At 49.6% G+C, this 17,010-nt stretch overlaps 1 protein-coding gene across 9 annotated transcripts in view; it reads right to left on the minus strand.

Moving 5' to 3' along the window:
- HERC1 (HECT and RLD domain containing E3 ubiquitin protein ligase family member 1) overlaps window positions 1-17,010 on the minus strand; it is a 2,101,515-nt gene that overhangs the window by 537,292 nt on the left and 1,547,213 nt on the right. For all 9 annotated transcript variants that reach the window (XM_086959402.1, XM_086959399.1, XM_086959397.1 and 6 more), the window contains exon 55: window positions 13,131-13,261. In XM_086959402.1, coding sequence (XP_086815528.1) covers window positions 13,131-13,261 — 131 coding nt within the window. The remainder of the gene's footprint in view (window positions 1-13,130; window positions 13,262-17,010) is intronic.

Here is a 17,010-nt window from a genome sequence, read left to right on the forward strand (position 1 = left end):
AGAAAGAGATCAGTTTACAGAACAGGGAGATGGGAGGATTGGTGAGGAATCTGCAGTTACAACAGTCCCTACCAGAAAAATTGTTGCAGAAGGTAATTCATTTGTTCTTTTGATGGATACTTCTAATTACAGAATTGTCACCTGGTGAACTGATACCTTAAGCAGTACCGACCCAGGTGGTGTGTCTTTGAACTGGTTCAAATCAAAAAGTCATGTAGGAACGAGTGGGTAAAAAGCTCCTCGCGACAGACCTGACTATTGAGTCAGTAGAACTTTGTGAACATATGTACAGACACATGACTACCACATGACGTACTCCATCTGCTAGTGCACAGATGGCAGCCTTAGCTGTGGACGAATGAACCAATAGGCCCTCAGGAGGCTACTTCTGCGACAGTGATTAGCATATCTTTATCCAAAAAACGAACCAACAGGAAATGGTCCACTTTTGCACTGCCTTGCCCCAGAGAAACCTACAAAGAGCTAATTCTGCACCCAATGTTCTTTGATGCAATCAGTATAAAAAGTTAAGTGCCATCTTGGAAAGCTCTTGTCCTCATTAGAAGGGTCAGATGGGGCAAAGAATGGCAGATGTGCGAAAGCCTGCCTAACATGAAATGGAGTGATCACTTTGGACAGAAAAGAAAGTCCTCTACATCCCCTTATCTGTAAAGAAAGCTGGTTAAGTTGGACTGTCAGAAAGACCCTACAGCTTGCTCACACAGTTTGACAATGTTTTGTTCTTGAGAAAGACCGTTTTTAATGTAATGAGCCCTAATGGACCACTGTGCAGCAGCTCAAAAGCGGTGCACATCCAAAAAGAAGGAACTACTTCAAGTCCCACTGTGGCATCACAAAGAGTGCTGACAGAAAGAAATTTTGAAAATCAGTAAAAAGTATTTGAACAGGTGACTTAAAAAACAGAATGCTGATCTGGGAACAGAAAAACAAAAAGCAGAAAGAGCCAAAAAATACCCTTTAACTGTACCCAAACTAAATACTTGCTGGTCCGGGGATAACGCACAACTTCAGGCAATTTGGCTTGCAGTGGGTCAATTTATAAGGTGCCACACAAAACTACAAATAATGACTGGCGTACACCAATTCCATGGAGGAACACCTGCCTGACATAGTGGAGTTTGTCGCACTGAATTACAAATAAAAATGTGATTGATAGAATGTTTGACAAACTCTGTCACTGCTAATTATTCGGTATGCATCCCAGTCCATTGTTATTTTGCACACCATACATGAATCAGACTTGAACCTGCTCCAATAGAAACAGTCCAGCCCAAACTGCCAGGTTAGGTCCTCCCTGAACATGAACACAATTAACCCAAGACCGGTTTCACCTTTATTAGGGCTCATCAGTGGGGTATAGCTTGGTTACAGTGGCACGGTGTGCACAGGATCCACATCTGTGCATACCAGTCCCACATAAGGAGTTGCACTGAAGTAAACAAAAAATGATGGATAGAATACTTGAATTAATCTCGGCCACCGGTATTTACTCTGGGTCGCATCCCAGTCCATTGCTATTTTGCACACCATGCCACCTCCGTTTGAACCCAGCCGTGCGCAGGATAGAAGGGCAGGAAGTGGAAGCAAGAGCAAACTGCACAAGGCCCGGAATGCAATCAGGATGCTGAACAATTTATGGAGGTCAATCTCAGCACAGCACTAACAACATGTTGTGGCTTTATCAGAGGTGCGTTCTGTCCACTCTCTTGTATGGATCAGAAGTACAAGCTACTTAGCTTTGGTAACACCTTATCAGGTAGAGACTATATCTAGCTGCAGATTCCCGATTTTAGAATTCCATTCCGGCGTCAGATTGGATCCGTAAGATTTTTCATGAGCAGTTCCCATGTGTGCCGGCAGCTGGCATTGATCGGCACCACATGCATCATCCTTTCCGGAAGTGTTGTCTACGGCATCTATAGAGGCGCCACCCAGGTGCGCTGATGTCCGTTTCTTTTCACGACGCCAGACGCGCAGAGCCACGAAGAACACTGACCACTGGTGTGGAAAACTAGGGCCCTGAAAGGGATCAACCGTGTTCCTAGAAATCCGATCGCAGAGCAGGGAGGATGGGTGGGTGGGTAAGGAATCAAGGGCTAGATATAGTCTCTAACAAATAAGGCATTACCAAAAGTATGTAACTTGTTTAACTGATGGAGACTTCTACCTGCAGATTCATTACCTTAGAATATTATCCCCGGCAGTAGCTCTGTGAACCAATTTCAAACAAGGAAGTCCTGCAGGACCGAACGGGAAAATTGCCTATCCCTACATACCTGATTGTCCAGGACCGGAACTCCATGGGCTAACACAGTAGTTGCAACTTTAGCTCTGGTGGAATGAGCTTCAAAGCCTTCAGGAGGTTGCTTCTTGGCCAATGCGCAGCAGATTTTAGTGCAGAGCACAACCTATCTGGATATGGCCCGCTTATGCACAGCCAGACCTTTCTTTGCACCAAACCAATACTACGAAGAGTTGATGATTCACCCGGAACTCTTGTGGACGGTCAAGGAAGAACAAACACGCTCTTTTTGAGTCCAGATGGTGGAGTCGATCCTCTTCTTTACAGGGATGCAGAGAAGTATAAAAAATAGGCAATGTGATGGATTGGCCTATGTGAAATGAAGTGACCACTTTCAGGGAAGGAGGCTCTTGTGCAAAGCACCAGTTTGTCAGGGTAGATTGAGGTAAGACAGCTTGATTGACGAGGGCTGCAGCTTACTCACTCTTTTAGCAGATGTAATAGCCACAAGGTAAGTTATTTGATATTTGATATTTATAGGATTTTGTAAAGCGCGGCTATCGCTCCGGAAGGAGCATCTTGGCGCTGAGCGTGCAGAAAAAGGAAACGTAGTGATGAATGAATCAGATGGCTGTGAAAACCGAGGAGTCGGATTGCTGAAATACCCAGGTTTTCAAGAGTTTCCTGAAGTGGCTCTCAGTATCAGCTAGCCTGAGATTAACGGGGAGGTTGTTCCAAGCTCTTGCTGCTAGGAAAGAGAAGGTTTTCCCCCCTCGCGTTTTTAACTTAAATCTTGGGATAACGACAAGGTTGGTTCCTGAGGATCTCAGGCAGCGCGTGGGATTGTAATGCATAAAGCGCTTAGTGAAATACAGGGGGCCTGTTTTCCTAGTGGCTTTGAATGCAGTGAGCAGAAGTTTAAACAAAATTCTTTTGTGAAGAGGTAGCCAGTGGAGGGTGTTAAGGGCTGCTGAGGCTGAGGACCTTCTTGGGAGTTTAAGAACGAGTCTGGCCGCCGCGTGTTGAACGCTTTGCAGTTTCCTGAGGGTGGACTTCTTCACTCCTGCCAAGTTATTTTATTTGCAAGTAGCCTGAGAAGACAATTATGGAGAGGCTCAAAAGGAGCATACATCAACAATGTTAAGACCAGATTAAGGTCACACTGCGGCATGATAAATGGCAAAGGAGGAAAAAGATGAACAAGACCGTTCAGAAACCTATATACAAAAGGTGATTTGAAAAGGGAGTGTTAGTCTGGCAAACACAAAATGCAGAAAGAAAGTCATTAAGAGTGCCCAGAGCAGGGCCCTGCTAGGCAAGGAAAAGAATAAAAAGTAGAACTTCAGAAGGGGGGCAGAAAGAGGATCAGTGTTTTTTCTGCACACCATGCCACAAATGTTTTTCAATGGCAGGAATATACAGCCTTGGTGGAGTGACGTCTGGCTGCTAAGATGACATTGCAGACTTCAGGACAGAGGTGGAAAGCTGTCAACTGCCACTGCTCAATCTCCTATCAAGAAGGGTGAAAGTGAACACGTTCAGGTGGCGAAACCTCCCCTGCTGCTGCTACACAAGATCCTCCCAAATGGGCAGTCTAATCGGAGGATTAATGGCCATGCTTAGTAGGTCGGGAAACCAGTCTCTCCATGCCCAATTCAGAGCCAACAGAATGGCTTGGGGCTCGGTCGTTCTTGGTCTTCTTAAGAACTCTTGGCAAGAGTGGTATGGGCAGAAAGGCAATTTGGAGGCCTGTGCTCCACCCGAGATGTCTCTGAGCAACAACCGCCTTGGAAACTCCAGCTTGCAAAATTGCTGACATTACGCGTTCTTGGCAGAGGCGAACAGGTCTCACCAAGGCTCTCCCCACTATTTAAAGAGGCCTTGTGCCACCTCTGGGTGGAGACGCCATTCGTTACCTGCTAGGCGTTGATCGCTGAGCTAATCTGCTCTGGCATTCAGTGAGCCTGCCAGGTGTTGAAGCATCAGGGATATACTCTGAAATTCCAGCCATGCAAATAGATGCGACCCCTCTTGAAAAAAATTCCACAACCCCACTCGCACCGTTTGTTGCAGTACCACATGGCTATGGTGTTGTCCGTGACCACTTGCACTAGCCTTCCCTTGATGGAGGGAAGAAAGGCTTTCAATGCCAGTCGGATCGCACGGAGCCACAGCAGAATGATGTTCAGTCCAGATTCCTCTGGTCTCCACCTCTCCCGGATGGCCACCCCAAACTAGGAGTTCGCATCTGTCACTACAGTGAGATCTGGTTGGGGAAGGGAGAGGGGTCTGCCTCTGAACCAATCACGATTGTTTAGCCACTACTGCAGATCTTTCGCTGCTCCCTCCAAGATCTGGACAATGTCGGAGAGGTTACCCTGATGCTGTGCCCATTGGAACTTCAGGTCCCACTGCAGAGCCTGCATATTCCAAAGGGCACGAGTTACTAACAGGATGCAGCAGACGCGAGCTTAGGAGCTACGCTGTGGCCCGCTAATAATCATGCTGTATACGCAATACCACAATATCCTATTATAACCAGACTCCTCTCAACCTACCTCCTCGGCCCCAGTTTTCATCACTGCAGAGAACCCTGTACCCGGAGTGCCGGGGTTGCTGTGCGTCGTGCAGCTGCGGCTGTTGCAGCCTGGTCTGGCCAGGTTCACCGCACTATGCACCAAGGCATCGACCGGCCGTCTCTAGGACATCAACCTCCTGGGTGAGGCGAGAAGCTGAGCCACTCCAGGGGGAGGTGCAGCACGGCTTGGATTCCTGGTATTCCGTTCCCCTAGAGGACAGGAGGCGAGTCAGCCGCGTGCCTCCAGATCCCACCAGCGAGGACAGCTGCCACTGTCCCTGAAAAGTAGAGCACAGTGGGCACGGGACTGCATGCGGTGACGAGGCCTCCCCTCGGGTGTGTAGGGCCTGGCCTGGTGTGTAGCGGAGGCGACCGCTGACACAACACTGATAGACATCGGCCTCCACCATGAATCGTGGAGACAGTTGAAGGCCGTTGATGAGCAACGCCCCCAACCCCTCAGGGGGACCTGCTGCACGAACTGCTGCCCAGGCAGAGGCTGTATTAGCATTAGGACGATCGCCCTGATTCTGAACTGGAGACTGAGGGCGGGTCGCTGGGGAGACATCGCAGTACCAAGTAGCTGAGGCTTGAAGACAAGCCTATCGACGGCGATGACTGCAGGCCCTAACTCCAGGGTGGCCTTGCCACCGGACTGACTCTGCGTCCCCTGACACATTAACACACTGGTGACTTTTGCTGAAAAGGATTGAGGCATAGAGTATATGAAACTCAACGCTGCCCAAGATGTTCCTCCAACAGCAGAGGCCCTGACTACGCCGCTCTCTGTGCAGAGGACCCCCGAGAGCGGGGCGGGGTTGCCGGCAGAGACGGACCTGTTGCAATTGTCCGCAGAGAACTGCAACTTGCCCTGCCCTTACCTCAGGGGTCTGCATTTGGTGGATTGCCTCGCCAGGGTGGCATTCCCCGCTGGACAGTTCAGTGGCTCCCCATCGAGCTCCGGGAGCGGCCGCAGAGATGGTGTGAGAGGGTGAACACCACAAAAGACTTGATAGCTGGCTGTGCCGCACTATACGCCGGGCTGGCACACAGCTCCCGTTTTAGCACCATCGCCCCATTGAAAAAACTTTTTAAGGGATGGGCAAGAGTAAGCCGGACGTGCCCCGCACCCGGATGGAGGACACCCCGGACCACGCGATCCCTTCAGCGGATCAAGCTTGTGATAAATATTTAATGGACACCTTAACCAAGCACTCCCCTGGTTTCGATGACCTGCTCATGGCAATACTGGACATTAAATTCACCCTGGGATCTGAGTGTACAAATCAGACTCCTCTGGGAAGATCATAAAAAACGTAAAGACCGGGTGAACAACTCTGAATCCACACTATCGGTGCTCCTCCTTACAGTCCGGAAAACAGAAGAACACCTTAAAAACCAGCAAGACAAGGTCAAGTATCTTCGAGATCTGTTGGATGATCAAGAAGGGAGGTCATGCAGAAATAGCACATGAATTGCAGGTCTACCCGAGAAAGCGGAGGGCCAAAGCATGGAACTATATCTCGAAAAATGTTTTGTTGACACAATTTTACAGGGAAAACAATCTTTTTTTTTCTCAGTGGAAAGGGCACATCTTGTCTCGGGAGGCCCGCCTCGCCCTGATTCACCCCAAAATCTGTGGTGGAACACTTATTTAACTATTGTGGCAGAGATCCTATCTTGCAAGTCACAAGGACTCGAGGTTGAAAATGCCTACGTTCGCATTTACCCAGACTACACCTTGGAGGTCCAGAAGCGCAGAACTTCATCTCTCGATGCGAAAAGGTGTCTCAGAGAGCATAATGTGAAATATGCTCTCCAATTCCCAGCTCCCTGACAAAACAGCACACTTGCGCTACCAGTTTCTGCGCCACTGTCGGAAAGGCCTGATCCTGAATGAAACGATCCGGTATTACACCCAGACTACACCTTGGAGGTCCAGAAGCGCAGAACTTCATCTCTCGAAGCGAAAAGGTGTCTCAGAGAGCATAATGTGAAATATGCTCTCCAATTCCCAGCTCCCTGACAAAACAGCACACTTGCGCTACCAGTTTCTGCGCCACTGTCGGAAAGGCCTGGTCCTGAATGAAACGATCCGGTATTACACCCAGTGGATACGAAGTGTCAAAAACTCGTGCTTCAGAGCAATTGCAGAGGCGCCAAGGACCACGTAACAGGCAACACCTCCATGGTCCTTCTAAGGAAGAGGCAGCGAGAGAAAGGGCCCAGGCGGTGAAACAAGCGGAAACGTGTTGAATCCCGTACCTCTTTTCCATCGGGGTCAGAAGGAGAGGACGCTAAGGCGGACACTCAATCACTAACAAACTCTAAGATGACGGTGGTGTTACACGGGGGACCCATATACACCCTGCAAACCTCTGAAACCTTGATGTGAAGAAAACTTACAGGTTTGAGACAGCGTTGCAGGCTTAATACCGCAAATGTCCCATACATAGGGTGTCAATTCCCAGCAATCCCACACTCACACTAAGATATGGAACACTGACTATGTACAGCCTTATTGTCCTACCCCCTCCCCACCATTGCAAGTGCAACTGCACCCAACATTGTGAAATAACACTGCTGTAGACATCGTTTAGGATTCCTTGGTTCACCTAGAAAAAAACTGCTGATGGCCGGCCGCACATTGGCACACTGGCCATGGAATGGGAGTTGGAATATGTTCTGGTCTATAGTTTATTTTCTACACTTAAAGGAACAGTATAATATGTATGTGGGCGGATTCTGCTGTACCTTCACCACGATTTTTGGTTCAGGTCGGGGAGTGGGAGGGTACTGATAAGAGGCTGGGAGCGGTTACTACGCTTGTAATTATGCCAATGATGTCATGCTCACAGTGTACCACTGTACTATTTATGACGTGGAATGTATGTTGCCTTGCAGGGTCTATCAATACTTACGGAGGTGTAAAGTCACAATAGCACTCCTTCAAGAGGCACATTTAACGGCTCAGTCACTCCATGCAATCGCTGGAAAGGCACACTAGTAGGAACCACATGCACAGGTTAAGCCAGGGGAGCTCTAATATAAGTGGCGCCTGGGACCCTGTTGGAAATAATTAACACTCACATAGATTCGGAGGGTCGATTTGTAACATTGGAAGACCTACTAGATTGCATTCCAATCTCACTGGTCTCACTACACGCACCCAACTCAGGCCAATTTATCTTTTTTCAATCGCTTAACTCAGATCTGCTCCACAACCCGAAAACTCGAACATAATGGGACGGGATTTTAATTGTGTTCCTAAACTGGCCATGGACTGTTCATGCCCTCCCTTGTCCGGGACTCACTGAAACCTCCTCACGCAACATTTGCAGACTTGGGACAACAAACTCCCCCTACAAGAGGCTTGGTGAAGTGTACACCCCACCAATGGGAAATATTCCTACTATTCCAGACTGCACAACTTACACACTGGGATTGACCTGTTGTGTTGCTCCCATTACGCCATCACTAGAGTGATATATCTTGATTACCTGGGATGCACACTATCTGACCATTGTCCTCTGCAACTTCATCTGACAAGGAGGAACCCGAGAACCGAATTTCCCAAATAGCTTCTACCCTTAGATCGCTCAGAGATGACCCGTTGTGCTCTTCACTTGAGACCCACATCTCCTCGTATTTACGGGACAATGAGGGCACAACATCTGATACCGGACTGGAGTGGGATGCATTCAATGTAGTGTTGTACAGACATATGATTGAGGAAGTTTATGGTGCCCGCATGACCCTCTCCAGAGAACTAAGTGCTGTGGAGACGAAGAGTGGACAACATGAACGACTACTCCCCACCACGCCAAGTCTCTTACAGATATATCGTCACTGAAGGTAAGTAACTTGTTCATCTAAAAGAGACTATTTGTTATAGATTGCTTACCTTAAAATAGATACCCCAGTATTACCAACCCCAGAGGTGGGTCTGCGAACCAGGTTCACACCAGAAAGTCCTGGAGAACTGAACTGCCAAAAAAAGCCATCTCTTCGGACTTGGCTATCCAGGCAGTAATGTTTTGGGAACGTGTGCAGGGATGCTCACGTGACTGCCTAGCAGATATCACTGAGTGGGACTCCACGTCCCAAAGCAGTAGAAGCTTCTGTTGCCCTGGTGGAATGAGCGTGCAGCCATACTGGGGCTCCTTTTTCACCAAGGAATAACAGATTTTAATGCAAAGGACGACCCACCAAGAGATGCTCAGTTTTTGCACGGCCCAACCTTTCTTGGCGCCCACATAGCCAACAAAGAGTTGATCATCCACCCAGAATTGTTTTGTGCGATCAAGATGAAGATGAGGCGGTAGGCAGGACGGTGGCAGAGTCTCCCCAACCCGCTGTTCATCTGTGAGCTGCATTTTAAAATACCTAACTATTGAGCATTGATGCGTGGGGCCACTAGGTGCTAGAAACGCGCTTTTAATAATTTTGCCGCCGCATTTGTTAACAGTTGCGGTTGATTTTAAATGGAATCTCAGTTGCCTAAACTGTTACCCGCATAATTAGTAGGTCCCCAGCTTTGCCTGGGCTCGATATTGCAGCCTGCCCGCCCCTGTCCGACTCGGCAATTAGAGCCGTAGAGCGGAGGGCGGACAGGTAAGAGCCAGGCACTTCCGCTAACAGCAGAGGTTAGCACTCTAGTGGTGATTCCCATAGGGCTATTTAGACCGGAAGGAGCGGCCGGCTGATCGCGGTAGGGAGGACGGTGGCAGAGTCTCCCCGACTCGCTGTTCATCTGTGAGCTGCATTTTAAAATACCTGACTATTGAGCATTGATGCGTGGGGCCATTATGTGCTAGAAACGCGCTTTTAATAATTTCGCCGCCGCATTTGTTAACAGTTGCAGATAATTTTAATTGAAATCTCAGTTGCCTAAACTGTTACCGGCATAATTAGTAGGTCCCCTGCTTTGCCTGGGCTCGATATTGCAGCCTGCCCGCCCCGGTCCGACTCGGCAATTAGAGCCGTAGAGCGGAGGGCGGACACTTAAGAGCCAGGCACTTCCGCTAACAGCAGAGGTTAGCACTCAAGTGGTGATTCCCATAGGGCTATTTAGACCGGAAGGAGCGGCCGGCTGATCGCGGTAGGGAGGACGGTGGCAGAGTCTCCCCGACCCGCTGTTCATCTGTGAGCTGGGAGGTGGGAAACAACTGCCTGGGGCGAGCCCGCCTTCAACAGCCAGTCATCGAGATAGGGGAAGACTGGAACCACTGATCTGCGCAGATGAGCTGCGACCACCGCCATCACTTTAGTGAACTCCTGAGGGGCGCTGGTAATGCCAAAGGGGAGCGCGGTAAACTGTAAATGCTTGTGGCCTACCATGAACCACAGGTAACGCCGGTGGGTCGGCAGGAGGGGAATGTGGAAACATGCGTCCTGCAAGTCCAGCGCTACCATCCAGTCTTCAGGGTCGAGAGCAGACAAGACCAGAGTCAGCATTTTGAACTTCTCCTTCCGGAGGAAGCGATTGACGCCCCCGAGGTCCAAGCTAGGATGCAGGCCCGTTCTTCTTGGGCACCAGAAAATAGTTGGAATAACTACCACGTCCTACTTCTGGCACAGGAAAGAGCTCAATAGCCCCCTTGGCCAGGAGGGCCGCGACTTCCTGTTGAAGAAGTGCCAAGTGATCCCCGGACATGCGTTGGTACTGGGAGGGCATGGCTGGAGGTGTAGTCTCTGAGACTGTTGCTGCTGCGGCCTGTGGCTCTGAAGCGAACATGCTAGGGCGCCCCTTCCGTTGCCTCGAAAGGAGCGAAAAGGAAAAGGCGGAGGAGGGTGAGTGGTCGACAGGCCCAAGGACTTGGCCTTAGCCCGTGAGTCCTTAAAACGCTCTAACACGCTATCTGCCTTGTTGTCAAAAAGGCAAATGCCATCAAAGGACATGTCCATCAGGGTGTTCTGGACATCCCCCGAGAAGCCAGTAGTCCGGAGCCAGGCGTGGTGGCGGGGCGCCACCGCTGTGGAAAATCGATCTGCCCAGCAAGTTGGCTGCATCTCTCCCTCAGCAATAGCCTTCGACAGGGCTGTCAGCGCCTCCTCCGGACACTGAGGCTGCACTTGCGTCACCATATCCCACACAGAGAGGGAGTAACGGCCCATGAGGCATGCAGTGTTCACAGACCACAGCCCTGAACTGGCTGAAGAAACAATCTTCTTCCCAAATTGTTCCAGTTTCTTGGACTCCCCGTCCGGGATGCGGTAGGGAATGCGCTCTGGGACGCTGAGGCTTGGACAACCAAGTTCTCAGGGGTGGGGTGTTGGGAGAAGAAGATGGGGTCACCCGGGGCCGGGCGTTGGTATCGGGTCATGTTCCTATCCACAAGAGCCCCTGTGTTGGGCCTGGACCAGGTGCCCAAAAGATCGTCAGAAAGTGCTTCATTGAAAGGCAGCAGTGGCTCCGCAGAGGTAGCCGCTGGCTGAAGCACTTTGTCAGGAGGTTAGTCCTGACGGCCACAGTAGAAAGTTGGAGGTTGAGGGCCCCCCCCCGCCCTACGCAACACCACTGCATGACTTGCACCCTCCTCCGTAGCCACGGTAGGAGTAGTAAGCATGCCAAGGTCAGGAGAGGTATCAAGACTGCTGGCCTCCCCCAGTTCCTCTGCCCAGTCCGGGTCATACTCACACTGAGCTGTGAGAGGGTCCTCAGACCCCTCCCAGTCCTCCTCTTCCTCCTCAGGCTGATGTACAGGCCAAAAATAAGGAGGCTGGACATAGGAGTAGAAAGGCTCCATTGGCATCGGAATCGGCGTCCAGCGACGCCGTTCCAGCGTCCGGTGCCAAGAGCATCTTCATCCGGTGCCAAGGGCGACGTCGGAGGTGGTGCATGTGGGGTTAACGTAACGAGGTCGACCGGGATCCTGGCCTTGGGGGCCCTGCGGCACCGGAGCCGACAGCTACGGCGGAGCCGCCGACAGTGAAGAGGCCCAAAGAGGCGGGTAATGGCTGACAAAGTCCTGCCGCTGGGCCGGAGTCACCGACGGACCCGGGAAGGGAGGGTAGGCCGACTGTGACACCATAGGCTCTGCCGGAGCCGCAGGGGAGGCACCACCCACACCCTCGCCGCGACGGGAAGTCGTCGAGCGATGACGCTTCTTCGGCTTCTTGTGCTTCGCTTTACCTGACCCCAAGTGCGAAGACTTCGATCCAGAAGAAAGATGTGGATGGCTCCGCGACCGGTCCCCCGACCTCCCATGGGACCGGGACCTTGAGCGGCGCTGAGCTGACTGCCGGACTTCCAGCAATTTTTGGGACCGCTCCCGCAAAGTCTTCGGCGCCATGGACCGGCAGTCGGGGCACGACTTGGGGTCGTGGTTGCACCGCAGGCAGTAGACACACGCTGTGCGAGTCCGTCACCGACATCATTCGATGTCAGTCTCTGCAAGACTTGAAACCAGGCATCTCTATGACACCAGGAGTCGATCGACTCGAAAAAACTGAGACAAAAGCCTCAAAAACACAGTCAAAAAATGACATGGGGTACTACTCTGTCCGGACCTGCGCTTGCTGGCGCAGAAAAAGAAAGAACTGATGTCAGCGCTCGAGGGCGGCGTCTAAGTAGCTGCCATGTCATCTCAGCGACCACAATGGCAACGACGGACGAGGAGCCGCACAGCACCACCTTCTGACGCACAGGGGTACTGCTGACGAAAACTTTCCGGATACAGTCGGACACCTAGGGGTAATTTTAAGGTAAGGAATCCATCACTATGTGTTTCTTTCAGCTATATAGCATACACGTGTTATAAAGTTAAATATTATCTTTCCGTTATGATATATATTGTCCCAGTCAAATTTTCTTTCTTTTTCCCCTCTTCTTTTCCACTTATTCTCTCTGTTCTGTCTTCCTCCCTTTTAATTATAAACCTCTCCTATCTTAACAGGCTCATTGGTATGGTGCTCGTGATTTCATATTTATACTGTTGAATGACAATTGATTTATATTGTACCTTATACTATCCTATGTTTTAATAAAAATATTTAACTAAAACAATAAAAAGAAAGCTCGGGCCCTTTGTGTACCACTTCTGATTACAATTCCATGGCGCGCACACATCTCCGTTTCACATCTGAATACGCTAAGCACACACAACTTCGCTATATCACTCTTGTAGCACTACCTTCAACAATGCAAATTTCACTGGCAATCAAAATGAATGTGCAGTGCCCTGATACCTTCTTGGACCCAGTCCACTGTACAAACTCCAAGAAAGAATAATTATAGCCAATTATAAAATTATAGAAGGTCATGGAAAAATAAAAAGAAATATTTACCTTGTGTGCATCAATTATAACAAATTCTCCTTTGTCCAGTGGCTCTCTTGTTCCCATTAGCAACTTGCCATCTCTGTATCCAACTGCAAACTGTTTGTCTTCACTGAACCAAGCGATGGAGGTAACAGCAGCTGCAGAAACAAAAGAGCAAGAAGGGTGAGTTTCAAACTTACAATAGATGCTGCTATCAATCAAATAGTAATCACATTGTAGTGTATTGAATGAATAGGCTATTCACTAAGTTCTTTCAATTCATGGGTTATCATCTTTTGAATTATTTGCCTCACTGTAGGGAATGTATTTATTAATGAACAAGTTACTTACCTTCGGTAACAATATATCTGTAAGAGACATAGATTAGTTCTGGATTCCTCACCTAAGAATTATCCCCAGGCGTCAGACTGGATCCAGAGAATATTTCTTCAGCGCGTCGGTGGGTAGCGGCGGTCAACTCTGTGTTCATGGTTGTCGCCAGAATGACGTTGCGGCCCCTGCGTGCTGACGTCAGTTCTTTACACGACATTCCACGCCAAAAGCGCAGAGAAATGCAAGACACTGACCACTTGTGCACAAAACCAGGGCCCTGAAAGGAAGTCCCTTACCCTAGAAGTCAGTTCGCCGAACGGGGAGGATGGGTGGGGTGGTGAGGGATCCATAACTAATCTATGTCTCTTACAGATATAGCGTTACCGAAGGTAAATAACTTGTTCATCTGAAAGAGACAATTAGTTATGGATTCCTCACCTTAGAATAGATACCCCAGCAATACCAACCCTGGAGGTAGGTCTTTGAACCAAGTTCACACCAGAAAGTCCTGGAGAATGGAACGGCCAACAAAGCTGTCTCTAAGGACTTGGCTAACCAGGCAGTAGTGGTTGGTAAACATGTGCAATGAAGCTCACGTAGCTGCCTGGTAGATGTCATTGAGGGGGACTCCACGTCCTAAAGCAGTAGTGGCTGCCGTCGCCCTACTGGAATGGGCGCACAACCCCACTGGAGGTTCCTTTTTCGCTAAGGAGTAGCAGATATGTATGCAAAAAACGACCCATCGAGAGATTGTTAGTTTTAGCTCTGCCTGAACCTTCTTAGCGCCCGTGCAGCCAACAAAGAGCTGATCACCACCAGGAATTGTTTCGTGCGATCCAGATAGAATGAAAGCGCACGTTTTGGATCCAGACGGTAGAGACTCTCCTCCTCTTTAAAAGGATGCTGAGACGGAAAGGAGGATGGCAAAGTGATGGTCCGACCTATTTGGAAAAAGATAAACACTTTGGGAAGGAAAGAAGGCCTAGTGCGAAGGACAACTTTGTCCGGATGAATTTCCGGGAAAGGAGGTTTTGAAGAAAGGGTCTGAAGCTCACTTACCCTGCATGCAGAGGTGATGGGGACCAAAAAGGAAATTTTAAGAGTGAAAAGTCTGAGAGGACAGTTATGCAGTGGCTAGAAAGGAGCGCACATAAGGTAGGCCAGAACCAAATTCAAGTCCCACTGAGGCATTACGAAAGAAACTGGAGTAAATAAGTGAGTAATGCCCTTAAGGAAGCAATTTACAATAGGGGACTTGAAAAGAGATAGCTGATAAGGAAGCCGAAGAAAGGCCAAGATGGCCGAAAGATAGCCTTTCAAGGTGCCCAGAGCAGAGCCCTGCTGGGCCAAAGAAAGAAGGAAGAGGCGAACCTTTGAAAGGGGTGCAGAAAGGGGATCCATAGACTTTGCTACGCACCATACCACAAATTTGTTCCATCTATAGACGTATACTGTTTAGGTGGAGGGACGCCTGGTTGCCAAGATAACGTTGCAGAATTCAGGAGGAAGGTCCAAACCTGTCAACTGCCGCCGCTCAATCTCCACGCAAGGAGGTGGAGGCTGGACAGTTTTGGGTGGAGGACCGTCCCCTACTGCTGCGACAGAAGATCCTCCCAAAGGGGCAGTCTGATCGGAAGATCAATGGCCATATGCAGAAGCTCGATATACTAGACTCTTGGTGCCCAGCCCTGAGCCACAAGAATGACTTGGGCCCAGTCGCACTTGATCTTCTTCAGTACTCTGTACAGAAGTGGTATAGGCGTAAAGAGGTATAGAAGATTGTAACTCCACTTGCGACGGAAAGCGTCGCCTAGCGAGTGCCGCCTTGGAACATCCAACCCACAGAATTGCTGACATTGAGTGTTCTCTTCGGTGGCGAATAGATCTAAGCAAGGTTCTCCCCACCGCTGAAAGAGACCTTTCACCACCTCCGAGTGAAGATGCCATTCGTGATCCATCATGCACCATGCATCATGATCGTGTCATATGCTGATGATACCCAACTCCTGTTCACATGTGATAGGGGTGGGTTTTTCAATGGCAGACAGATCAGGGATTGCCTTGGTGCGGTGTTTGAGTGGTTTAGATGTCATGGCTTAAAATGCAACTCAGACAAGTCAGAGCTTCTCTTTTTCTGTTGCGCCCCTGAACCTGATTGGAAATCTTGGTGGCCACAAGATATGTTTCCTCCTGACAAGGTCTCTTTTAAGGCCAAGAATTTGGGAGTGGTAGTAGATTGTGAACTATCCTTTAGACCTCACATCCTGTCTCTTGTTGGGAAATGCTTCGGCATTTTACGGATGTTGAGGAAATTTCTTCCTCTACTTTCACTTAACCACAGGAAAACAGTTGTTCAGGCATTGATCGGTTCACGACTGGACTACGCAAACGCTCTCTTTTTGGGTCTTCCAAAATATCTTATGACCCGTTTGCAAGTTGTCCAGAATTCGGCAGCCCGTACCATCTTTGGACTCCCGAGGAGAGCTGGTGCCACTGCCTTACTGAACACTCTACATTGGCTACCCATCTCCAAGCGAATTACTTTCAAATGCCTGACTGTGGCTTTAAGGCCCTTCATGGTATTGGCCCCAAGTATATTGGGAAACGTCTTTCCCGGTATGCACCGAGCAGGACTCTCAGGTCATCTGGTCTGTCTATGATGACTGTTCCTGTAATTCGTCGCGCACGATTGGGAGGTCGGTCTTTCCGCTATTTAACACCTAAAGTTTGGAACAACCTACCACTGTCCTTGAGACAGGCTCCCTGTCTTCTTGCCTTTAGAAAGGACCTGAAAACATGGCTTTTTATGAAATAGACCCTTTTCATTCTCTGCTTCTTTCTGTTGTGTGACTGCTGTTTTTATGTTGTTATTCTTTGCTAAAGCGCCGGCATGCTCCCTGGAGTAGCCGTGCGCTATACAAGAAATAAAGTAACATAACATAACATAACATAACACCAGAGGCAGAGTTCGTCGGCCCGGGCGTTCAGAGAACCTGCCAGGTGTTGAACCACCAGGGACATGCCCTGATTTTCCAGCCACTTCCAGAGACAAAGTGCCTCCTGGCATAGGGTCCACTACCCCACCCTGCCCTGTTTGTTGCAGTACTACATGGAGGTGTTGCACGTGAACACCTGCACTACTCTCCCTTTGACAGAAGGAAGGAATGCCTTCAGTGCAAGACGGATTGCCCGAAACTCCAGAAGGTTCATGTGGAGCCCGGACTCCGCCAGAGACCAGAGGCCTCTGATCTCCGCCTCTCCCATGTGGCCGCCCCACCCCAGAAGTGGATGGGGCAGTGAGATAAATAACGGTGATGGATCAAGCCCTGATCTTTGGACTGGGTAAGAGTGGTCTGCTCAATTCAGACACTCTGTTCATCACCACCCCCTTTTGTGAATCGATTTTGGCCACTATAGGTGTGGCAGGGTATACTCAGACATGAGTCCCTTTCTCACTGCTCCATCAGGATTCAAGCAAGCCGGGCCGAAGAAGGCTGAAATGCCAGAAACCGGTCCCCGGTAGCTTGTCTCCTTTCTGGTAAAGAATTGGCTTGGTAGTTTAGTCTGCCCTGTT

Source organism: Lissotriton vulgaris, chromosome 2_2, assembly GCF_964263255.1.
Source record: "Lissotriton vulgaris chromosome 2_2, aLisVul1.2, whole genome shotgun sequence".
Taxonomy (NCBI): domain Eukaryota; kingdom Metazoa; phylum Chordata; class Amphibia; order Caudata; family Salamandridae; genus Lissotriton; species Lissotriton vulgaris.